At 43.2% G+C, this 25,811-nt stretch overlaps 1 protein-coding gene and 1 long non-coding RNA gene across 4 annotated transcripts in view; one reads left to right on the top strand and one right to left on the bottom strand.

Moving 5' to 3' along the window:
• KLF7 (KLF transcription factor 7) overlaps positions 1 to 25,811 on the bottom strand; it is a 59,111-nt gene that overhangs the window by 10,417 nt on the left and 22,883 nt on the right. For all 3 annotated transcript variants that reach the window (XR_008431904.1, XM_053948133.1, XM_053948132.1), the window contains exon 3: positions 17,298 to 17,910. Coding sequence is in view for 2 of the 3 variants with exons in the window: in XM_053948133.1 (XP_053804108.1) it covers positions 17,298 to 17,910 (613 nt within the window). In the remaining variant the exon portion in view is untranslated. The remainder of the gene's footprint in view (positions 1 to 17,297; positions 17,911 to 25,811) is intronic.
• LOC128790928 (uncharacterized) lies at positions 10,220 to 14,166 on the top strand. The gene is made up of 2 exons (XR_008431906.1): positions 10,220 to 10,264; positions 13,921 to 14,166. It is a non-coding gene; the product is annotated as an uncharacterized LOC128790928 (long non-coding RNA).

Below are 25,811 nucleotides of genomic sequence, written 5' to 3'. Positions count from 1 at the left end.
CCAAGGTGCACATATGTAGAAAGCATGGGAACGAAAAAGGGGGGAGGATCCTCCTACCTCACTACTGGCAATAGGAGGGAGAAAAAATGGGAAGGATCCTTTCCATGTGTTAGGCTGCTCTTCTCTTGTTCAGAGGATTAGTGGACTAAAAAGATAGATGATGAAATCTTCTTCTGCTGAAGGCAATGGCAAAACTCCTACTCGCTTCTACAGGGCCAGGATCTCCCTCTTTTTAAGAAATTAATTAGGAGCTGCAAATCCAATTAAAAATAGGAACATCATGGAGTTGTGTCACACTGACTTTTTTTCTGATTTCTCAAATTAAAAACCACATTCAAAACTTGTGCCTGCAAGCCACTCCCAGGAAGGAGGCTCTACTCCTTAAGTCACCTTTATTTAACACAAGGATCTATGCAGTCCTTAAACAAATCCATAAATCCACATTTATACAAATGCACTCAATGGAGGAGCCAGTGCTCATCCAAAAGAAGCCAATACCTAGGAACATGTTAAATACTCAGTTCTTTCAGTTCAGAACTTACTCCACACCAAGGAGCTGGCTCGGATTCCACATACCCATAAATGTACCTAGGAAGCAGTGCAGATATATTCAAGCAGTGAATTATGCAATTTTCCTAGATGAGCTGTGTTTAAAAAATGTATCATTTGCTTAGGGAAAATCTGTAAGCAACATAGAAATACTGGCTTTCAGTTGTTTCTACTTTTTCCCTTGGGAGTCAGAGACACTACCCAGTGATTCCAAGCTTACTGACTTGTAGTTTCCATGGGCAGTGCAGCAGAGTGAAGGAGAGCTGCAGTGAGACAGTGGGTGCACAGGACCCAACACCCACACTGTGTGCATTGGAAGGGTGTTATTTCTGGCTGGCCACAGCCTTGTCCTGCGGCTGGAGCCAAGCCATAGGTAAAGTATGCCAGCTGTGCACTCACACAGCAGCTCCTGGGACAGGAAAAAATCCCCACATCTACACTCTGGCCAGGCTGAACCAAAGGCTCATCTCAAAAGAGGTCACTTTATCACCAGGAAACACTCACATCAGACACATCTGAGTTGCCTGGTGAGGGTCCTGGAGAAGCAGCCTGCACACAACTCCTTGTGCACAAAGCCATGTCCTGAAACCTACTGGTCTGGAAGGGCTGTATCACCAAAACAGTCCTACAGAAATGCTATTAGCCCTCCAGATATACTTTAGGGTTTCAGTCCATCATGACTGCACACTTCTGTGAAGCAGCCTCTCTTCACTGTGGCTGTGTCCTTTGGTCCATACCTCATTTTAACCTTTTTCATGTTCCTAGAGCACATTTTATACCCTGAAACTAGGATGCTTGGGGAGTAGACTCTCTGTTCTGCTTCTGCTTATGGCACATCACCCAACTGAGCTCTTCTTCCAAAGTATCCCCAAAGCACATTTCAGTACAGTCTGGCCCCCCATCCTCTATTTCATCCAGCCTGGTCCAATCTGGTAACTGGAGGACAGAGACCTTTGAAAATTTATGGGAAACATGCAATAGTGAAGCTAAAATTATAAGTCATAACAAAAAATCCATCAGACTTTGGCAGCCCTGAAATCAGGTCACTATTCCTTTTGTGACTAAGATGAATGCAAGACTAAATATTAGGCATCTAGTTGCAAAAATAAACAAATGATTGGTACAGCTTTCTCTTGAAAGCCAAAAATTTATCATTTGAAAGTATGAAAAGTCAAGCACACAATCTCATTTACAGTCCTGTGGTAAATACACACTAGATTTCCAGCAAAACATGATGGATATAGCTGGGTTGGTTCTGTATGACCACCACACTGGTCTTTGGAACTTCCTCCATTTCCAGCCTTGGGAATTCTTGGTGAGTTTCGTCTCATGCAGCTTTAGATATTGAAAGCCATCATCTGACACTGCCACCTATGGCATTCTTTTTCAAGTTATTAGGGAGGCAAAGGCAAGGGTGGACTGTGACACATCATACCCAGGCAGACTGGAATTGGAGGTGAATTTGTCTACTTTGATGGTGCAGGGGGCCAGGCAAGCAGCTTGCTGCACACACCTGTATCTTTGCTCTCCAGGCACAAACCAGAGAACATCAGGTTTTTGCTCCAACACACATTTAAATTGTAAACCCTGTACAAACCTTCACAAGCAAATATTTCCTCACAAAACACAACAATAGGGATGTTGTCTATTCTCAAGATACAGAGACCCCCTGTCCTTGCCACTTACATCCCACAGGCACCCTCAAGGTCCCAGACATATTTCTCTTGTCCAAGAAGTAAGGCAATGTTTGCTAAGACATCTCAGAGAGGCTGTTTCAGCAGAGTGATTAGTAGAAACATTAGGTTACAGGACACAGAGGTACCTACTCAAGATCAGCTGAGGACATGATCACAAAACTACAGCACACAATGGGCACATTATACTTCTTTTAGCTGCATTGTTTATTGCCAATCCCAAGGGTTAAAAAGTCATGAGTGCACTCTTCTACAGAAATAATGAGATTTTAAAGAAGAAAACAATAATATTCAGACATCATTTGCCTTTTGCTTTGTATATAACCTAGGGCCATGGTTTTAAACCTCTCTTTGCAGCCCTGCAGGCTAGGAACATTTAATTTGAAATACAGAGGAAGAAATTTGCTCTCTATTCCCCAGATTTCAACAGCAGGGACTTTAAGAAGAAAACCCTCCAGATTTAGGGATGTGCACAATAAGATCACAGAGTTCCAGTGTGATGGGGTGAAACCATGGCTCCATCCAAGTCATTAGGCTCAAGTTTCACCCTGTATCTTTATGGAATTGAAAGCAAAGATATTATGATTATCCATCCATCCATATCTATTTCCTTACCCCTCCCGGCACTCTCCTGCAGGGCACTTAGTAAAACAATCAAGTAGTTTAAGCTCCCAGTCCTGCAGCGAGCTTCAGAGGAGAATCACAGTCAAAAGCTTTGCTGATATTCTCTGTGCTAAAATGTGGTAGTGTTATGGGACTGCTTTAGTCCCTTGACAATCCTTTTTGATTCAGCCAAAAATGTTTAAAGAAACTGAGGGGAAACCCCCCAATTCTGCCTATATGCATATTTTGAAGGTTATTCAAAGCAAACATTAGTTGCACTATGTTTGAAGAGTTCCTTAATATTATCCTTATCCTTAATACACAGCTACACAAAGCTGTTGTTTTCTTAAACATGTGGAAGCATGTTTAAGAAAACAACAGAAAAAAACCAGCATGTGTTATAATCCACTGAGAATTTTTCTTATATAGTTTCAAAATCCTAGAAAAAGTTGACTGAAAGAAACACAAATATTTCCTTCCTTTTTATAATCTGTAATTTTAAAACAATTTAAAATGAAATTAGTTCTAAAAGTCTCAATTTCTAAAAGTATGTATTGAAAGACAGTTTCAGCTACACTTGTTTCAAGATTGATGTTCCCAGAGAACTAGACAAACTGCAAAATTACAACTGAAAAAAGGAATTAAATGCAAGATTTCTTGCATGTATTTTTCTTATATGGAAGTTCTGGGGGTCTGATATGTTTGAAGAATCAAGTAGTGTTTTTTAAGAGTGTTTTAATAACTTTCCTTGCTACCCTAAGTGTGTTTTAATGATTTTTCTTGCTCCCCTTCTTGAGAAATCCTTTTGGGACCTACTGTTCCTGGGCTGGTGAGTGGGACCATGCTGTTGCAGGAGCAGCAGTGTCACTGCAGGATGAACCCAGGCATCCTTCAGAGGTCAGTGCCTGTGCGGATGCTGCTGCTGCAGACACAAGTCCCTCAGAAGTGCCAGAAGCTGGTGTGGTTTTGGGGGGGAAGCAGCCCCAACAGCACCTCGCAGAGAAATGCCAGGCAGGCATTCCTAGTTGCTCTGCAGTTTATGATGAAAGTCTGCCTCAGCACAATGAGAAGCCTAATGTGGAACTTCACATTACCAATATTTTATATTTATGTAGCACTCTTCATCTCCAAGGGTCCCTGAGAGTTTTACAAGCTACATACATGGCATACCAATGAAGCCAAGCCATAATTCTTCTAATTAGCTGAACATCAGCACACAGCACATGGCAGAACAGAAAATGTTACTGGTCACTCCTCTCTTCCTATGTAAAGTGCTATATGAGACTTAATAGAAACATATCTCAGAAGGACGTTTGGGTTTAAGGACCACTGAAAAAAGAAATCTAACAAGACAGGTCTCCTTAACATCAGTGCCTGTCTTCCCTCATTACATATACACACTTTGTCAAATATGAGACACAGAAGAGGAGCTGCCCCAGACCCGCTCCCCACTTTAACACCAGATTCGGCATGTTACCATCACATGGCTCAGGCAGCTGTTCTGCTGGTGAAGTTACAAAAAAGCTGGTGAGCAGCTGCAGTCCAGATCTCAACAACATCAGCCTCTTTTTAAGATTAGTAAGTTCATTTCTTTAGCAAAAAGGAAGAGCAGGCTATTTAATACACACATCCTCTGGAGATCAATGCTAATATCTAAGCATATGTGCATGCAACCCATCAACCAGTAAAACTAATTACAAAAATCAATTTCAGATACTTTTCTGAGCCTTTCATTCCTCAATATACTCCTAATTGATTTTTGTTGGGGAATAGAACGCCTAATTAATATTTTTATTATTTAAAAGGAATGCAAAGGAGGGGGCAATGGTGAGTGCTTAACTGGTCCGCCAATGTTTTCTACACAAAAAAAGAGAAAAAAATTAAAATTGGCAGTTTTGCCACCTGCTGGAAAAATGGAAAAGCCTTTGAAAGGGTGACAAAGCACAAGAGAAAAGCTGGCAGAAGACAGTATGGGGCAGAAGAGGAATGTGACAGGACTGTGAAATACACAATGTGAGAAGGTTGTACCTATTTTTAGAAGGGCAGGGATGATCAAGTGTAAAAGCAGTACATTTCCATGAATGATGTACAGCTCCTTTCATCCAAAAAGGTCAGAAGTGCCCTTATAGAGAGGTGACTCTGATCATATTTATATTAGAGATGGGGGGAAAGAGGTTAAGAAGGAGACCCAATGTCCAATCAGTCCTTCTACAAACTTCAAAGCTCCGGATTAGTTCCTAAGGGCCTTGCCAAGGCTTGTCTACGAAGCCAGCAGCAGTCTTCAGCATGTAGCCATTCAGGACACAAAAAGAAACCTATTTTTGCAGCATTATGTCTTACGCACACACAAGCACCTAACATACATCCACAAAGCCCACTTGCCTAGCTGAAAAGCAGAGAAAAGCAAAGCATGTAGCAACATTCAAAGAAATGGAAATGTTTCATTTTCTACTCAAGAGGCTGCATTTAACAAGCGCGCATTGCCCTCCATACTGAGCCCTGAAGGAGGGGAGGAACGCCCGGCTTTATCTCCTTGGGTCTGTGCAAGACTCCCATTGAGAGTGATAAAGCCTTTGCAATGTGCTCCCCTTTCAAACCCCTCTCCACAGCTCCTCTTTGAAGGAAGCTCCTCGATGGTGGAGCGCAGGGCTGGGGGACAGATGCTGGTGCCGGTCTGAGCAAGCACACAAGCCCAGCTTCTGCCCTATTAATTGCCAGCACATCCTCCCCTGGGCCGGGCCCTGGGGACAGCAGCAGAGCGATAGGGACACGCGAGCACCCGGCAGCAACAGCACAGCAAAACTACCAATTTAGCCTCCAGAATAAGTGAGTGTGGAGGGGGGAGGAAAATTTTAACAAATAAAAAAGAAGAAAAGGAGAGGGAAGGGGAAGGGGAAGGGGAAGGGGAAGGGAAGGGGAAGGGGAAGGGGAAGGGGAAGGGGAAGGGGAAGGGGAAGGGGAAGGGGAAGGGGAAGGGAAGGGAAGGGAAGGAAGGGGAAGGGGGGGAGGGGGGAAGGAGAGAAGGAGGAAAAGGAGGAAAAGGAGGAAAAGGAGGAAAAGGAAAAGGAAAAGGAAAAGGAAAAGGAAAAGGAAAAGGAAAAGGAAAAGGAAAAGGAAAAGGAAAAGGAAAAGGAAAAGGAAAAGGAAAAGGAAAAGGAAAAGGAAGGAAAGGAAAAGGAAAAGGAAAAGGAATGGAGTTGCTTGGCAACAGGCGGGCAGAAGCAGCTGTGCAGCAGTTCGGGCTGGCCGGCCGGCGGGGCTGGCCCATTAGCACCCCACATCTCATGCATTTCGTGCCGGGGTCTCCTAGTAACAGCCTGTGCACGCCGGGCTGTTGCGCTTCCCCTCCTCTCCTCCTGTTTCTCTCGATCACGCGAGGCATCGCTGTTTGCCCTAATTACACATTCTCTGCTGCTTCAAGCTGCCATTACTTCGGTCCCCAGAGGAGCAGCAAGAAATTTTTAAAAATGTCCTCTAATAAGGGCTTCTAGTTTCAGATTCTGTGGAGCTCTGCAAGCTCAAAGATGCAAAGCAAAGTAGCAGTGGCAGAAAGAACAGATGAAAAAGGAAAAAAAATTCAGCAGCTCACTGGATCAGATTTTTCCAGCACTCTGAAACATGTTATTTTCCCTTTGTTTTTTGTAAGTATCTTAGAGGGTGGACAATGAGATAGCCTTTAAGGGACATGGTGCATATTTGCATAATCCAGAGCAGTGAATCAAACATGTGCTCCTTGGAAACCTATGGTTTAGGTCAAGAGAAATTCCAGACTATAGACAAACAGGCTGAAAAATATGAGATGCATGTATCATGGACTGTGTTGAGAAATGACAAACAAATCTAAGAGGAACAGACTCCCCTTTTCCAGATGCTAACATTTTTAATGGTTTTGCTCCATATTTTTGCTAATGAATGTGAGGTTTGCGTATTCAAACTATTGCCATGCTGATGTTTTTCAGTATTTACCATCTTCTCCCTTTAGTCACTAGAAAATCAGAGAAAAGATGACCAAAAGAATGATGCAGACTGGCAGAGACAGCACAGGAATAAAAGACGAGGGGAAAAGAACATACATTCCTTCTGATTTCCCACTTTTGTCAACAACAAAAATGGAAAAAGATCCAGGATCTCAATCATTCAGATACTGAATATGATTTGGGGATAAATGCAAAAGGGAAATAATGTGCTTGGGTTTAAAGAATACACTGGCAAGTTCTCTCACTAAAGGCTGCCCTGGTGCCAAGGCAGAGCTACCTACATGCTGGCAGGCACAGTTTGAAGGAGATCCCACCCTTCCTGGTGCTTTCTCTGTCCTTGGGCACAGCTGGCAGGCGGCACCCAGTTGCTCCACACTGAGCAGGGCTCAGTAGAAAGGCCTTGGCAATGCTGCTGGGCAGCCCTTGGTGAACCAAGCAGACTAATCTTAAGAGCACAAGGCAGTGAGTAAAGATAATTAATTTTACCAGCTAGGAAGATTCCCCATCTGGATTCAGAAAAGGCACAAAGGATTACCTGTAGCACCCAGATCATTCATGCTGCCGGGTGAATGTAAGTAACCAAAGGAGAACGCAAAGGTATTACGACATTCCATTGCTGGGTGACACTGTGTCTTCAGGGAGAAAAATCAAAAAATAAAGAAGTTTTCTGTATGAAACATGTTTACTAACATTCAAAGCCAAACAAAGCCCAGGAAAAAATCACCTTTGGCATTCTACGGGTCTCACAAAGAATTAATGATAAAATATCACTCATATGGAAGTCAATTTACAATGGATCATAGCTTAATCAATTCAAGTTAATTTTTACCCAGATATTCACAGATAAAAGTCTTCTATTATTTTCAACTACATGAGCCAAGTTTTTAGTTAAACTTGTTACACTGTGCACAGTTATTTTCTCCCTGCCTCTCTCCAACACACATGCTCCGATTTCTAAAATAACAAACAACAACCATACTGGAAAAAAACCCAAATGTGGAAAATTTCACCCTGAAGAAGGAAAGGCTTTGCAAACTTTACAGGTGACCAACAAAATGTACAAATGGAAGTTTATATTAACTAAGCTACTAAGACCTTTCTGTGTGTGGTGAGAGTCCAGATGTACGGGAGGAAGGAATAAATCCCCACTAAGCCTCTGAATGTGCACGGCCATACAGTTGAGTACACCTTTCTTTCAGAACTCAGCTGGGCATCAGCTTTTATCTTGAAACTCATGTCTGTCATCATTAGCGTAACTAGCATGCTTGCAAATGTTTTTTCAGCATTCCGTTTTTGCAGCCAAAATTTTCAGTTCTGAGTTTTGAAAGCCAGACATCTTCAGGAACAAATCTACCTAACACAACATTTGTGTGCTTATTTGCAAATGGGGACTTCTGGAATTCCAAACTGGCCTGCAGTGTTTTAAAGATTTTGATTCTTATAAAGCCTTCTTATCATGTCTAAAGCTGACCAGTGGAAAGATTTTGGTTCTGCAGTCGTTGTCCTGAAACAGGTGGCTTCACCCACTATGCAAGAAGGGGTGCTGCGTAGCAAATCCACAAAGGTGAGTGTAGATGTGTTACCTATTGCTTTAGTGAGAATCTAAATCACCACACGTTATGAAGAGAGTAAGCCCCTTTGAAATTTTATATGGTATACTGTATCCAATTGACATTGTGGTGGTAAAAGGTGATAAAACACATGTGAAAGGTAATGGTATGTTGAGAATGATCTATTATTCCTCTTACAGGTCAGTTTGTCCAAGACCCTGCTCAAGAGGGCTTAAGATTTTTTGTCAAAATGCATGAAATTTTGGCTTTCCTCTTAACATGGGTTGACACTTTGCCCTCAAGAGGATTTTGTTTGGAAACATATCATGGCTGCTCAGCTGGGACACGGCACTGAATGCAGCTTGGATGGAGTCTGGGCACAGCTCACAGTGCAAATCCTGTGGGACACAGTGCCATTCCACTGCTGGGCTCAGTGCCTGCCAGCAGGCATAGCAGTGGGACAGGCTTCAAAATCCATCTACCTAGGTGCTTCCCAGCTCCATTTTGGCTTCTATTGCCTGTCAGCCAGGCAGAAAACATCTCTGTGACATCACAGAGCCCTGTGTGACAGCAGCCCATGATGTCACACTGCCAACACGTGCAAGCACATAGAGACTGGGCAGCCCGGAACATCACAGCCTGAACTCCGACCAACATGGCACGCCGAGGCAGCTCACATGTCAAGATGTCACCCCTGCAAAGGACCAGAATGAAGCTCATCCTGGTGGTCTTCCTGACCATGGTGCTCCACAGGCTGTCTCTGTCATTCACTGCCGCCACGTATTCGGCCAAAGAATGGACCAGCAGCCTAGACCCTTGCAATCCCAAAGCCTGGGTGAGGTTCAGGATGGGCATCGTTCCCGAGGGTCCAAAGAAACCGCCTGTTGTCACCAACCACCTGTTGTCACTGGGTGAAGTTCAGGATGGGCATCGTTCCCGAGGGTCCAAAGAAACTGCCTGTTGTCACCAAGAGCATGACTGCTGAAAGGACCAGCATCACCTGCCTTTGCAATTGCCAGGACCAGGTCAGGGAGAGGCTGGACATCACTCCTGAGTGACTGAAGCAATCGCCCATTATCCCAGAGAGTGCAGCCTCCAGCCTGCCCTATCCTTTGTGCCATCTTTGGAACCACCTTGCCCCTTGACATGAGCTGGTTGCTCTGTACAGCCTGGCAACCTGTGGGGCTGCTCAGCATGGCTTGTATTGCCTTCCGCATCTGGAGAAATGTGAAGAAACCTCAGGGACAGGGAAAGTGATGGATGTCCTCATCTTCAGTATGGACAGACTGCTGAGAAAAGAGCACCTTGAGGTGGTCCAAATTATTCATGCCACGCAGGGCCATGAGGCTTTTCTACCACCTCCACATGAAAGAGCTCTTCTGAACCAAGGAACCAAATACAATTGACAAAACCATCAAGATAAGACCAGGTTACAAGAAAAAAAACAATGCCCACTCATTAAACTAGGGAAAGGGTAATTTTGGCAGAGGGAGATTATGACCATCAACTCACGGTGCACTGATTCGAGAACTCAAAAGAAGAAGATGACTGTGCAAAAGGAACAAATAATTTAACAACAGGAAGATTGAATAATAATTAATTAATTAATAATATCAACTATGACTGGTAGCCAAGGAATTTTAATGCCTTGCTCCTGTCAAATGTTCTGTGAGACTGGCTAGACCAATTGGCAGCACAGAGGTAAACCCATATAGGCTGCTGAATTGTGGCAAGACCTTGCCACAGTTAGAGAAGCTGGCTGTAAAAGTACACCATGTAGATGTCCACATACCCAAGAGTCAGGCTACTGAAGAACATTGCAACAACAAACAGGTGGATCAGGCCGCCAAGATGAAATTGTATCAGATGGATCTGGACTGGCAACATAAAGGTGAATTAGTTTTGGCTTGGTGAGTCCATGACGGCTCAGGTCATCAGGGAAGAGATGCAACATGATGGGCTCATGATCAAGGGGTGGACTTAACCACAGACAGTATCTTCCAGGTCATCCATAACTATGAAACATATGCTGCAATCAAGCAGGCCAAACATAAAGCTCTTGTGATAAGGGGGCAGTGGTTGAAATGTAAGTATGAGGAGATTGGCACATCACACTCCCACAAACCCACCAAGACAGGCACTACATGCTGACAGTGGTGGACACTGCCACTGGATGGCTGGAGATGTACCCTGTGCCTCACACCACTGCCCAGAACACCACCCTGGGCATTGAAAAGTAAGTCCTGTGGTGACACGGAATCTGAGTCAGACAATAGAACTTATTTCAAAAATGGCCTCCCAGACACCTGGGCCAGAGACCATGGGACTGAATGGGTATCTCATATTCCCTATCCCTATCAGGCTGGTCTCCCTACCTGCCACTGGTTTTTGCTATAAGGTGGGCACTGCTTATGCCACTGTGCCCATGGTTTATTTGGGACCCCACCACCCTTGGCAAAAGCATGGACACCTCTGCTGTATTTAGGTCAGCTTCCATGAAGCCTTGTAGTTCATCTGCTCCTGCTTTCAAGTTGCTGCTGCTGGTATGTAGGTATGTGGGACTGTGTCCACATGGGGTGTGGACTCTGGATTAGGAGAGGTCCATCCAGGCTGGTGGCTACTATCTGCCCAGATATGACCCAGACTCAAACACCCACACTGTGTTTAGGAAAAGCCTCTAACCCAGCACCTGCTTTTAAGATGAAGTGCTCTTTTCCTGCCCAGAGCACTTCAGGTCCCCCAGTCATGCCCACCTCAGTCTAAAACAGCATTTCTGAGGACACATTTCAAATTCATCCCTGGCATTACCTCAAATACTTTAGAAATGACAGTGCTTTTGGACAAATGGACATCATAAAATCATAGGCTGTCATCGTTAACTTGCCAATTCTATATCCAGTGTGGGACAGCAGCAACACAAAGGGAAATTGGTAGAAGACAAATTGGTGGGTTTTTCTTCAAGTCTCTTTTTGTAATCTCTATCATTTGCCTACTCGCTGGGTGCTTCACTGGGGCTCAGGAGCGGGTGGATGGGTATAAAAAAACCACCAAATTACAAATTCAAGGAGGCTTCTCTGTGCCTTACCAAGGCAGACTACTGTAACACTTGGAGGCACCTGCACTTGCCCTCCTGCAGCTGCTGAACAGAAAACATCAGTTTCTAGGTCTACCTTGTACCAGAAATCTTCTCAAATGGCAAACAAACAAACAAACAAATAACACCTATTTACCTTTTCAAACCCAAACAATAAGATTGTCCCATGCTATTGATTTGGCAAATGATGGAGTAGAAACACAGGACTGAGAATGGATGAACACCACTGGTGTTTTAAATGGCAAGGGCTGCTTTTGGCAGGGGCCATCCTCCTGCTGCCTGGGTGGTTCTCTAAGATAATTTCATAAGTCTTAGGTCTTGCTGTAATAATGAAGTGAGGCTCTGACTCTCCACAACGAAATCACAACACTCCCCTCCAACCTGCCAAATAGCTAAAAGGCTTCAAGATCAGAAGGATGTAGGGAGTTCAGGATCAAGCTTGGCTTATTTTAATCAGCTTTGATAAAGACTTGTTATGTTTTTACACAAAAAAAAACATTTTAGAAGTCCAACACCACAACAAAAACATATCTTTCCAAAATGGCTAAGCAACTGTACTCCCCAAAAAATGCAGCTCTGAATGAAGGTCTTTCACATACCCTTCCTCCTTCAATTGCCTGGCTCTCACTTCCAGCAGTGTATTCATCTGTTGTTTCAGCTGCTGCCATTGGAGCTTCAGGATCCTCCATGTCCCTCCATGTCCCCTTGGCAGGTTTCAGTCCTGCACACAGAGCTGTGGACTCGCCACAAAGCCATGGGTCTCTGTACAACAAAACATCTTGGGCTTTGGCTTTAATTTCTCCTATGCCACCAATACTGTTCTCCCAAATGCTTTTCCCTAAGTCATTACTCAGTCTTGAATCCTGCCGAATTGGTGCCGTGCTTGGCTACTTGCTTTCTCCTTCTCTTCACTGGCTTTCTGTTCACAAACGCTATTACACTAAAACAATACAGCAATGCAGCTTCCCATTCATGTGCTGTCACTGACACAGAGTCTTTATTTTCTCTGTTATTCCTTTACTTTGTATTAATCTTCTTTACCTATCATCCAGCCTCAACTCAACTTTGTCCCCTCCAATAATTTCCAGATTTCAGGTATTTCCTCTTATCTCCAACACTTGGTGAAAGTTCTTCTCTATTATTTTATATGCCATCTCAAAAACCTTCTGTTGGTTAATGCTTTTTCTAATCTCTTGTGTCTCATCTTTTTCTTGCAAATGTAGTACTTTGTTTTCCTGCAGGGTGGATTTGTTTGTTGTAGCTACTCTCACCCAGCATTTTGGATCAAATAACTATATAATTTAAAATAAGATGTCCTGACAATGTGAAACAAACTCCACTTGAAGAAGTGCTATCTTAAGATCACATGTAGACTAGTAACATCTATTTACATGGGTATTTCCCACTTGTTTAGCCCTTAGAAACCTAAATACAGATGTGAGGTACCCAAATGCTGTTTCTCAGACTTGAGCTTCAGTTGTATCCAATCCTGGTTTTGGATGGATTAAGAATAAAAAAACTTCTGATACTTGTAAAATGCAAATCCTAGCAGAACCCCATAAGGGTAATTTTTCTTATCGCTGTCCCAATCTTAAGGATTTCCTGGCCAGTTTTTATGTGATGCATCATCCCTGGTCACAAAGTATCCATGCCATCTTATACCTTTCCCTGCAAATTACTGCAAGGAAGGCTGATAGGAATGGTTTTGTCAGGAGACAGAAATCTCCAGCAGTCTCTGGTCTGGGAGACAGTCACATCCCATGACTAATCTTTCCATAGGTCACAGGCCAGCTCACCCTTAGACTTATTTGCATTCAGACACTCTCCAGCAATATCCTGTTTTCTAATTTAGGAAGTACTGATGATTATACATGGGGTTTGGCTCATTGGAATTCCTTTCCTCTCCACTCTCCATCACATTGACAATTCATCTCCATGCATGTGTGAAGGCAGGATGAAATTTTTCCTCTCTCAAAAGAGAGAAAATGCCATTGTTTGCACTGATGTCTGCTCCACAAATAACCATGAGAGAATATGCTAGGGTTGAATTACCATGCTAGTCCTGGTTGCTCCTTCTTTAGATATTTTTACTGCACCCTCACACTGGCAGTGTGATTTTCCCAAACCTCCAGCTCACTTTTTCCTCCTGTTTACAGGCCCAGCTGCTATTTCTTCCCTGAGGGGCTTCTTTGCTGCACTCTGACAATCAGTTCCACCACTGCTCTTTGCTCCTTTACACACCCTTAACTTTAGATGCCCCAGCTTGCTTTGAGTTCAGTCAAATATTTTCATTTCCCTTTCCATACAGACAGTGTTTTTCCCTTTCCCTTCCAGATTAAATTCTCTCCCACACAGATGACTGTTTTTCCCTCTCCAAAGGTCACCCAGAAGGTGGTTTCATAACCAGTTCGACCACTCATGGGCCTTATAGTGCTGTCCTGATTCTCTTGCAGATGAGATGTGGGACAGTAATGTGGAAGATGCACCAAGTGAAATGTCGGGTCTGATGGTCCAGCAAAGTAAAACCCCAAGAGAGGATTGTTCCCAATCTAGCAAGCTGCTATCAGCCTGCATTGCTTGCAGCCCAGCCTGGCTCATCACGCAGCAGCAAGGAACAGCAGCCAGCGTCTGTCTGGTCAGCCTTACATATGAATGAAAGGAATGCAGCCTCCTTCCGCTGCCTTCCACCCCCCACCTGCTCCCAGCCCAAGGTTTCTTGTTTTCATGAACTGCAGTACATCCCTTTGATCCAGCAAGTGGACTTTGCACGTGCAAGTGGAGTGACCAGCCCACATCTGCCTCTCTGCCTGTGAACCCTGAACTGGGAGCTCTTTGTCAGCCGGGGCACTCACACACGTTTCACAGAGCCCACACTGGCAGACTGCTCTCGCATGACACACTAACAAACCACCAGCCAAAGGAAAATATCTTGCAATCATTTCAGACCCTCTGGCTCAGCCACTGACTAAACCAAGCAGCTACTAGCCATTGGCGCTGCTGGGTGCATTTGCAACCCACAGCACACTCAGTTCAGGCATGAAAAAAACAAAGCACCCATGGAGAAAAGGGCTCCTTGTCCCATGCCCTGAAGGCTGCATGGGAAAGGACACAGCCCTGACATTTATAATTCAGTCCCAAATATCCATAGCTACTCCTCTCTGTCCCATGTTTTTACCAGAGGCAGGAGCTTGCTGTGGGGAACCCCACTGAAGAGGTCAGTATGAACACAGAGATGTCTTGATTGTACCAGCTCTCATTTAAGGCATCCAACGGTCAGCGTGTTTTTAGGGAACAGAGCTTGCAAGTACTATGAAGGAGTCTGAATGACTTTGTGCTCCAGACTCAAATAAGCTGTTTAGGTAAGCCTATCACACTCCTTCCCTTGATTTACTCAGGTTGCTCCCAGGATGTAAATGTTCACAGGTATTTAGACAACCTGCTTTCCACAGACAAAATGAGAGACAGGTTTCCTGTTCTCAGGTTCTGCATCAAAGATGTGTTTTAACAACAAGGCTGCATTCAGTCCTCATCACAAAGGGTAACCATGCTTTCTACAAAGCTGTGCACAGCTAGGACATGAGCAGGGGCAGGGTGGTTTTACAGCTGTTAGGACAGGAGAGATCATCATTCCAAGCTTGTATTCCCTCTTGTTTTTTACCTTCCTGCTTTCCTAACAACCTAAGCTGTCTGCTCAAGACATGGTGAATGGAAATAGAAACACTCCCATAATTTAGGGCCATTTAAGACGGTTTAACTGGGAAGATCAGAGGAGTAGCTGATCCCACCAGGTGAGGTGCTGGGAATGTGAGGTCTGGGCTCTGCATCCAGGCAGCTCCAGTCTCATCATCTGATAAGGGTATTCCCTATCTGCCAGCAAAGGTGGACATGCCTTTCTCACCACATCGAGCACTGCTGTGGATGGGCACGCTCAGCAAGTCATGGCACCACGTACAATCCAAGGCTATTCAACAGAAAGATCACAGGGCCAGTGAGAAACCTTTCTCATTGTGAGTTAATTGTAAAATGTAAGATTTCATATGGCAGTGTTAGAGAGGAATGCTTTTGGCCTAAGAAAATTCAACCAGGCCTAAGGCTGGGTTCAAAAGCATACAAACTCTTACAAGATTTTGACGCCAAAGGGTAAAGGTGCTGGGAGATTAGAAGTTTTTGTAAGTGCTCCTCATGATTCCGTGTCCATATCCCCATTTGCATGACAACACCAGGAAAACTTCACAAGTTCAGCCTTTCCATGCTATTGTGTCATATCCCTGACTAACCTCAGGAAAAGCTGTGTAAGACCCATCACTTCCAGCTTGAGAACGAACATGGGAGTCATATCTGAACAGACAAGATCACTGGGTCAACAGCTCTTACACTCTTCATTTGTACTTTCATGGCAGCTCCATTGTCTGCTGGAAGACCTTGGCTGGGATGTCCCACTGGCCAGCCCCAGCAGGGAGAAGCCCTCACAGCAGCATTGGCGCTACAAGGAACCAACATTCTGACCATGTTGATGCTGATTTTAAAATTATTGTACTACTTTCACTGGCTTTCAAATCACTGAATCACAGGTGAGGTCACTCCTGGCAAGGCAGCTATCCCCAGTAAAAGCACTAGAAAGCCCATATAAAAAGATCAATGCCTTTTATGTCTTACTATGATTTATACTTCAGACCATGTAACTTTTACAGTGCTACCTAGTATGTGATGGATGCAGCTCTCTTAACAACCCACATATTTATCTGATTTACTGTGTTAGTCCAACGTGTTATTTTCTACCTTGCAAGAACAACCTTGCTTCTAGGAATCTGCCTGCATGATAAGATTGTGAACTAAATGTGCAGTTATTGTAAGAGACCACACATTTTACAGTAAAATTGAGAAAATGGATTATAGCAATCCCTCTGGAAACAAGAATAATCACATGATAAGACAGTGCTAATGGGAATTTATCATCTCTCATCACGTGTGAAGCTTAGAACAAAGCAGCAACGTCTGTGAACTGCATAGCTATTAATGCCAATGAATACCAGCTGAAGAGCTAGCTGCTGGGGACTATGAAGAAATGAGAGGAGGGAACCTGAACAGCTAGCCTAAGCCAATTCAGTATGCTTCAACCAGCTTACACACAGATATATATATATAACATTTGTAAATGTTACCCAAAATAACAGCCTCACATCTATCCATACATCCCATTCTCTCTCTACCTACATTATTTCATTCAAACTCCATGTCATTCTTTTATTTGTTCTCACTGTATTTTAGCACTGGAGAAGTCCAAGATCATGCGTATCTGAAGGGTATGTGCCTCTGCATGCCTATATGTCTGCATCTACACATGCTGCCTCATGCACAGATTATTCCTAAACCACATATTTAAGATCTGAAACACATTTCTCTTTCTCCCATACAAAAGGCACCAAAAACCTACCCACGCTATTTTCTATTTGAAGAAAATAACACTTGACTAAACTTTACATTTTTAAACTTGTCTTGGGGAAGTGAGTGCCAAAAACCCAAAGTGATATGCACATAGTTTTAACATGAATGATACATCTACGTCCCTTAGGTATCCTAAAATTACTCTGCATCAAGCCCCATAAGACATATGAAACCCCAACAGGTTAATGGTAGATGGTGAACTCTTCTGTTCTAGTGAATAATGGGTACATTTGCTGGATTATCATATTTTCCACTGCCCTGTTTCATAGACAGAAGCTTGGACTTTCAGAAGAGATTTTTTTTTTTCCTTTTCTAAATGAGAATAAAAAGAGATGGTTACGGGTAGGTGGCAGGACAAGATGAGAGAAGCATCCTACATAAGTACCTGTATGAGTCCTCTGGTGAGCCTTTAAGTGGGAGCTCTTTGTATAAACTTTCCGGCACCCATTAAATTGACAGCGATGAACCCTCTTCTTGTTTTCTGGGGATGCTTCTGTCCCTGTACCTCCTTGCTCACTGTCACTTTGCCCACTTTTTATTGTCCCCGCAGTCGCTGTTGCTACACCCACTTTCACAGAGCTGAGTGAAGTTTTCTTGGCTACCAGTTTCAACGTCACTGTGCCATCCACTGCTGAGAGAGTCTGTGGGGTTTTTACGAGGTGGCGGCTGAGCTCCGGAGAGGAAGGGGGGGTTAATGAGGTTACTGCATTGAGCTGGGCCTGGTTGACGGCTGTGTAGCCTTCTGTGGAAGAGCTGGTGGACTGCGAGCTGAGGCACGTCTCAGACAGCAGTTTGTCACGGGAGAGGATAATGTCCATGTTGGCGTTTTTGTCACATGTACTCGTCTCCACTGGTAAAAGGATGGGGTCCAGCCGTCGTATATTGTCCTCTGCATCTGGGGCTGAGGAGGCATGAAGGAAGCAGTCCAAATCCTCACCAAAGGTCTCAGAAATCTTCCGTGGTTCAGTCTGAAGGTATCGCTCCAACTCCAAGCATGTCTGCAGAAGGGAAAGGGAGAGGGGAGGGAGAGAAATCGCTGTTAGAGAGAGATTACAGCATAGCTGCCACCGAGGGCAGGAGAACATGGTCCAGAGGCATTCCAAGACAGCATTCATCAACACTGACATCTTCTGATGAGACAGTCACACATTGGGACACATGAAGATTTGGCACTTGTTTGAGGCTGCTCAGAGATAGTCTGGGAATCCCCACATATGGTAGCAGGTATTATACTAGAAGTGAAGATACAACAACCAGAAAGTATCCACTACATTTTCATTAACGTCTGTACATTATTCCATGGGCACCAGGGCCTTCCCAGCTTAAAGTATAATCTGTCACTTCCATATGAAACTATCCTAATAGACTCATCATTTGGCCAATACAAACAAGTCACTTCTCCAAATAACTGCTTCCTCTTCCTTCACAAACATTAAGTTTCTCTCCAAATTTAACTCAGTGTAGTTGGCTGGGGCCTAATCTTCCTTAAACAACACAATTCTGAGGAGTGGCATTTTAAGATAGGAGGCAGACAAGCTTCCAGTGAGATCACAGCTTGTTTAAAGGGCCTGAGAGAAGGAAAGGTGACAGTAAAAAAAACCTATCTACTGTCAGTTTTAGAGGGAGTTTTGGCACATCTGGTCCTGTGTACAGGATGCCAGACTTGCACACAAACACACACTCTTTTATAAAAAAGTAGGTGAAGTTGTAGTCAAAGAGGCTGCCACATAAAAATGTGCTCCTGCACCTCCACAGCAGTGATCATCAGCAAAAGGATGGGATGAGCCTCCTACATGAATGTGCCTTATTATGAAGTGTCCTGAGCTTGCCCCAATAAAGCCTTCAGCCACCAAAGCACTGCCCCAGTGTCCTCCACAGCCAACATTAAAAACTTTTATTGTTTACAGAGAACCATTTGCTGTAGTTTCAGGAGCTTTTAATGGAGTTTATTAGCACTGTTTTTCATTTCTTGCGGCTTGAAAGGATAGCTGGTTTAATACCACCACTGTGATTTCACAGGGCATGGAGAAGGAGACATTCTAACTAATCCATTTTAGAAACCTCTAAAAACTACTCCTCAGAGAACACTTCTACCAATATTAAGAAAGGGGTTTTAGTAAAAAAATTTTAATCTATGGGAGCTGGTGACCCAACTACATCTCAATCTGGAGAGTCCAGTATCTGATCGAGAAATAAAAGCTTCATATGATCAGAGGAGAGACAGAGACTTCTGCCTTCTGAGTAAAAAGGTCCCATCAACAGGAATGTAAGGAGGCCCACTGATGGCTCTCTAGGAACTGCCAGGTAATTTGAGATTATTACTTTCAAAGCTCCCACAAAGCAGTACTGTTGGTTGCAGATACAATGTAGTGAGATGACTTTCAAGTTCACCACAAAATTTGCCACACCGTTGTTTTTTTTTTAAATAACAGCTGATTATAGATCTGAGCTGTAGAGGTGGACAAAAAGCAACCGAACAGAATATATGCAGGTGAGACATGCTATACTTCAGCATGTATGTTATATTCAGAGGTATGAGACTGTCTGTACACAGGCCTAGGCATGGGACACATCAATTTTACTTGCCTTAAGCAACCTTTCCATTTTCTTTATAAGGTGCATTTCTGGGACTACAAGAAACAGCTTTAGCTGGGAGTTTGGTCTCTCCCCAGATATATCTTAATGGGTTTTGGGAAAAACTTTCCAACATGCCACATAGTCTTTCAGTAATAACCCCCACCACCAGGAGAGGCAATGCTTTTGAGTTCTTCACATCATGTAATTTGGGCTTTCTGGTCCACTTGGCCTTCATCCAATGGGGCAGACACAGGTTTAAGGGCCAAATAAATAAAAGGCTTCCAAAGGAAAGAGCAAGCATAATCACAAATTAGGGGTGGAAAGGGGGAGAGCAGCAGTAGGGAGAAGAGGCAAGGACTCAAGGCCATTAAATCTGATGACAGTGACATGAAATTTCAATTGCTGTGGGATCAGAAAGCTGCACGCCAGCTCTGGGCTGCCCATGGAGGCGAGCAGGAGGTGCTGCTCCTTTAAGGCATCACTACCCCATGACAACAATAGTGGGCCTGACAGTTTTTCCAGCTTCACCATTAATTTTCCATAAAGAGCTGTTTCTCGATGAGCCCTTTTCAGGCAAAGCCTGATGCTTCACAAACCTGTAATTATTCCTGGCTCCCCCCTCCCGCAGCCACTGCACCTGTGCCATTTCAAGACACCAGCTGGTCATGTCTTGCCTTCTGCCTCTGAAATCCAAAACCAGTGGATCAAGCCCATCTCCCCATAGAAGGGGGGAGAAAAACAACTCAAAGAAACAATGTAATGCAGTCCCTCCCACCCACCCCCCTCAGCCTCTCCACCAAGTCAATAGCAGGGAAGAGCCTAGCAACTGCTGAGCCAGAAAAGCCCTGCACCTAATCTGCGTGGCAGACAAAGCCTGGCGAGGGGTTATGGCCACAGCCCTTGCCTTACCTCCCACCAGGGCCCTACCTGCAGCTGCACCTTTTTTTTGGTGGCAGAAACAAAGAACCTTTCCCCATATGCACTTCCCAGCTTATTCCAAATACCTTATGCGACCTTCTCTTGTTGTGGTACCAATCTCCCAGGGATTGGTGAGGAAGGGTTTAGAAATCAGCCTTTCTTCACTCCTTGCCCTAGAGTGACAATTTTTAGGCCAACTAAACCCACCACGTTGTCCTGAGCACTGACCTAGACAAACCAGTCAGGCTGAGACCACCAAGGTCCCCACTCCAGGCTGGTGGACCACCAGGAGGGGCAGAAAAGTTCTTTGGTCTCCATTCCCACAAAGCTATTTGCCACTGAGCACATCAAAAACTACTGGGGTTTTTTGTTGTTGTTGTTGTTTTGTTTTGAATTTTTTTTTTTGTGGGAAGAGCAGGACCACTATCTACAGAGACACAAACCCAAACTGCTGAATTCAGATGATGGTGAATCCATATAGATCTCCACTTCCACTACCAGCCTGGCAGAAAAAGAATATCTCAGACAGGAATAAGCTGCTCTTGTCATGCTCTTCTCAAAGTTCTGCTGTATGCCCAGCTTCTCCTCACCACTTGTGCAAGAGAGGGAGCTTTGTGTAACAGATGGAGTATGCCACATGTGACATGAAGTCCCACTACCCTTTAGTTGCTACACTGCAGGCAACATGGTGGGTATTAAACTTTCTTATGCAGTGCCTGTACAATACACAGCAATAAAGACTTTAAAAATTACAAAGGGAAGAAGAAGATGGCTCCCTTCAGGAACAAAAGAAGATCCATAAGACTACTATTGGCTGTCAAGCCAGTTCCACTGGCTAGGGATAAAAAAGTGTGACCCACTAATTCAACCTATCTGCCCTGATTAATGAGGGTCATTCTCCTTGCACCTTGCTCCTCAATTTAACCAGTTAAAAGAAATGATGATTCATGGCTGACAAATAATAGGATGTGACTTTGTGAGACCCCACACACTTTAAGTAAGCCAGATGGAAAAGGACAACAGTTTGGCATGTGGACAATCCTGTCAAGGCCTTAGTCTGATTTTTCAGTTTCAGATACAATTGCAAAAAGTCTCACTTCCCCAGCAGAGGAACATTTCCATCACCTTCAAGAAATGCTGTGTGTTCCCTCCCAGTAACACAAAACATCTCTTTGCTCCCCATATTATATTATCATCCAAGTCCTCTGGGGCACATGTAGTGGCAAAATACATGTAAACTGCACACCATGACATTTCCATATGCAGTACCAGATCCTTCACAGTATAAGACAGCCACTATAGAGCTATCCTATGCCTGCTAAGGACCTACTTCTTGTTAGTCCTTTCAGAGTTTGCAGTAGCACTGATCCAGCAAAATTCAGTGCTCAGTACGTTTGTCAATTGAGAAACGTATGACCTCTAATCTAGTTGGATTCTTACCTCTAAAGCTCATTTACTGAAAGTAAAGATTATGAAACACGTTGAGTATGCTCTCTACTATGAAATACAACACAAGAGAAATCCAGTGTGTGTGCCTCTGACAGCAGAGATGTGATACATGTGTACCATTTTCAGCAGAGCTTAGTACTCACCTAACTCTACAGCCAGCAGAAATCAAGATAGTTTTGCCACTAACTGTAACAACAAGAAAAACTTCAGATTCTGCAATCCCTCCCAGACTTGCAGATACTTGATTTGGTTCAGAGTCTATATTTTAAGGTGTCTACCAGCTATCCAGGTTAAAGTTGACCCAGAACATTCAAAATCCAGACATGAAGGAGCTGGAGTCACCACTCATGATGCTGATATTTGACTTCATCTCTCTTCCCCAGAGAGGAACCAGGAGGAAGGTTCTAGCTGGGATCACCACCATCATCAATGTGCCAAGCCTCAAGTTAGTGTATCTCCCCTTTAGAGAATGACAGGGGAAAGATATGGCCAAAGACCAGGAGCCTCTGCAGGGACACAAGATGCCAATCTAGGGTCGGGTCCAGACAGCTCTGGAAAACCTAATTCCACCTGATGAACCAAAATATAATCCCAGTTCTCAGGGTATAAATCTAAACTTGCTCCAATGGAATGCAAAGAACTAGTCTTGGTTGACAGCCATCTTATGTATTGAAATTTCACCCATATATACAGACTTTTGAAAAATAACAGGTTGCTTGAGAAGCACCTGCTCATGCGGTGAAGTCTTTAAAGCACTGAAACTTCTGGGTGCTTTGCACAGGTAAAGATAGGACAATATGGCAACAGTAAAGTTCTGCCAAGGGTAAAAAAAAAACCAAACACTTATAATAATTTGAGGACACAACATCAGGGAAGGCACTGGATCAGTATGTTCATTGGCTTCCTCCATTGTATTTATGCTTAAGTGTAATATCTTGATTCTGAATTTTTCTAGCAGATCATCAGAAGTTCCTATCTCGAAGTGCTAGTTACTTCTAAGTGCCATTTTACTGCAGATATAATTGGACATCAAGCACTGAACTTGGAAGTTATCCAAAACCTAATTAGGAAGTTGGATACTTAGATCAGGATGTGACAGAAAATGAAAATGTCTAATATGGCTGACAAGCAGGTCTGATCTACCAGGTCTGTTTACAATACTTGAAAGGATTCTCTCTGTAATTTACATAAGCAAAGCAGAATTACACATGCAATAGTGAAGGTCAAATTTCAACTTCCATCATGACCCCATTGCTTTCCACTGGCATGTAAAAAAGGGGAAAAATCTCTAAAAAACAGTGAAAACCTCAAGAACTGCATTGGAGGAGAAACTGTCTTCAACCAAAGACAACCCAAAACAGTAACAGTAAGGTCAGTGCCATCGCCTTTCACTCATGCTCAGAGCAAACAGTGGCACCAGGTCCAGTATCAGTTTCATTGTGCAGCAAAACAGCAAGAGCTCTGAGCAACACTGACACTTGCATTGTAATACCACAGGCAGAAATTGAACTGGATGTTGGGCGGCAGCTCTGAAGTTAAGAGGAATAAGAGATTCAAAACTTACCTGCCTCCCCTGAAATGCCATGCTATTTTTTATCCTTAACCCTAAAACAAGATTTGAACGATGGATCTTCTTCCTACTGCCAAAAGCCTTCATTACTTCCTGAACAACAACAACAAAGCCCAATACTCTTGCCCATCTATTCCAAGATTGTCATCTGTTCCCACCCAGCTGCCAAAACCTCCAGCTTTTCCTCTTGGCAACTTTTACTGGGCAGTTGCTAGTCATGAAAAAGCTGGAGCACACCAGAAGCTTAACATTTGGGACAGAATAAAATAAACAAAGTTTTAGTATTAAAATAAGTAGTTTTGCAGAATACACTTGGGAAAAATGGAAAACTGCAGCCTGAGATTAAAGTATATAAGAAAATGTTTCAGGCGATAGCAAATAATTTCTATTGCAAAGGTTTTAAGACAAAATTAGTCACATGTCAGCATGTCTTGCCTAGGTGTTAAGTAGTTCATTGAAAAAAAAAGAGAGCTAAAACCACTTTTCAGGTACAATAAGATACTTACTGACAGCTAACTTGTGGTACATATTTGTATGCATATTCCTAATCCCTTGTATATACTAAGGAAATCAAGTAAACTGGATGTTCAACAAACAGGCTTTAGCCAAGTGCAAAAAGCAGGCACAGGACAGCCAGCAAAGAAAGATCATATTATATGCAAAGACTTGTTTTCCTGTGGTAACTTCAACATATGCCTGAGGCATCAGGCCAGTCCTCCCTAACACTGTCCAAATGGGTCATACCAGCCACCAGTCTGAAATGGACAAATCTATTAATTCTTGACTCCCCTACACAGGACTGAAGTCTCTGTTTGCTAATTTCTTCAATACAATAATAGCCTGTGCCCATTTTCCCTCTTGGTCTTAGCCCAAAGAATGAACCGTTAAGGAAGTGTATTTAGCCAAACCAGCCCATTCACTGTTATTCATGCACAACAGCATTTTCAATAAACTCTCCTACCACGATCCAGATGTCTTCCTCCCTGGATCTGCTCTTCTTATACTTATTCGAAGTGTTAGAAATGCTGAAATCAGAAGCCTCAGCTGCATTCAGCAAAGATAATTGTAAAGTAAAAATGTGGATATAAAGGATAGAGTCACTACTTTCATATAAACATGATTCATTTTCCTGTTGCTCTGGCACTTGATATAACCAGGGTTATCACAGACTTTAATCACTCTAAAGAGCAAAAGATCAAAATCAGCTTTACCATAAATTACCAATTTTCACCAGCAGAACTGGGTGGTAACAAATGTCTCAAATAGAAAAATGTCTGAACCCACAACTCTAAACAAGGAGTCAAAATCAGGCTTTGTTCCCTAACTTGGTGATAATGAAATACATCTTTATCTAACTCATATTCTTTTGGACAAGCCAAATTTTTTCACTAAAAATATGTGGTATTTGGGCCTTAAGCATAGAGAATGGCAGTGCAATGGTTATGAGATACTGAACAAAGGACTGCAGCTAAGCATGGCTGAATTTGATAGGCATCTAGATAGGAAAAAAAAAAAAAGGATGAAAGAAATCTGCAAACACTGAACCAGGGCTTTGGAGGGCTTTTGTTATTTTTTTTTTTTTTTTTTGACTGAAAAAATATCTGTGACCAGTCACAACAACAAAAAATAGCATCAATGTCAGCAAAGGATTAAGGATAGCCAAATCAAGAATTCAAAAGTGCAAGCAATCCATTGTCCTAGTATCAAAATATGATAAAAGCCATGTGTGCTTGCACACCACCACATACTGCTGCCATACAGTCAAGACAGCAAGTAGCCATACAATGACCATTTGAAAAATCACATATAAAGTAAGCATGTTTCAAAATGTTTCTGAAGAGAGTATTTATTTATATAACAACCTTGGATGGCTTTGAGTGAGCTGGCTAGTGGCCCTCACTGCAAACTTTTCTCCAAACTTCATCAAGACTGTATTTAACCTGTTGTAATCCAGTTTGGAAGTAGCTTTGGTTTAGCATTATAAACAGCAAAAAAGCACAATTAGTTCCTTGAATTGTCAGTCCTAGCTCCCACCAAAATCAAAGGATCAGGTTCAAAGCATGCCCCAGAGTGCGGTAAACTTCTCACAGGAAATGGATATGCAAGAGCAAATGGTGACGACTGTGGAATGTACAAAGCAGAGCAATATTTTAGGTCTCAATCTTCAATTAAGATTCATCCTTAGAAAGTATTGCAGAGGGGTTGCACAGCAGAATTGGATTCCTTGTAATTACTCTGGTTAAGTTCATGAATGAAAAAATGTATTCTTTAGAGACATTTTATTAACATCCAAAGGTGTCTTAACATTTCTTACTCAACAGCTGACACAAACGTATACAGCGGTTGTGTTCATGCACTCTCAGGCAACAGCATGTTCATAAGCAC

Source organism: Vidua chalybeata, chromosome 7, assembly GCF_026979565.1.
Source record: "Vidua chalybeata isolate OUT-0048 chromosome 7, bVidCha1 merged haplotype, whole genome shotgun sequence".
In the NCBI taxonomy this organism is placed as follows: Eukaryota; Metazoa; Chordata; class Aves; order Passeriformes; family Viduidae; genus Vidua; species Vidua chalybeata.
This window is presented reverse-complemented; position numbering and strand designations above follow the sequence as displayed.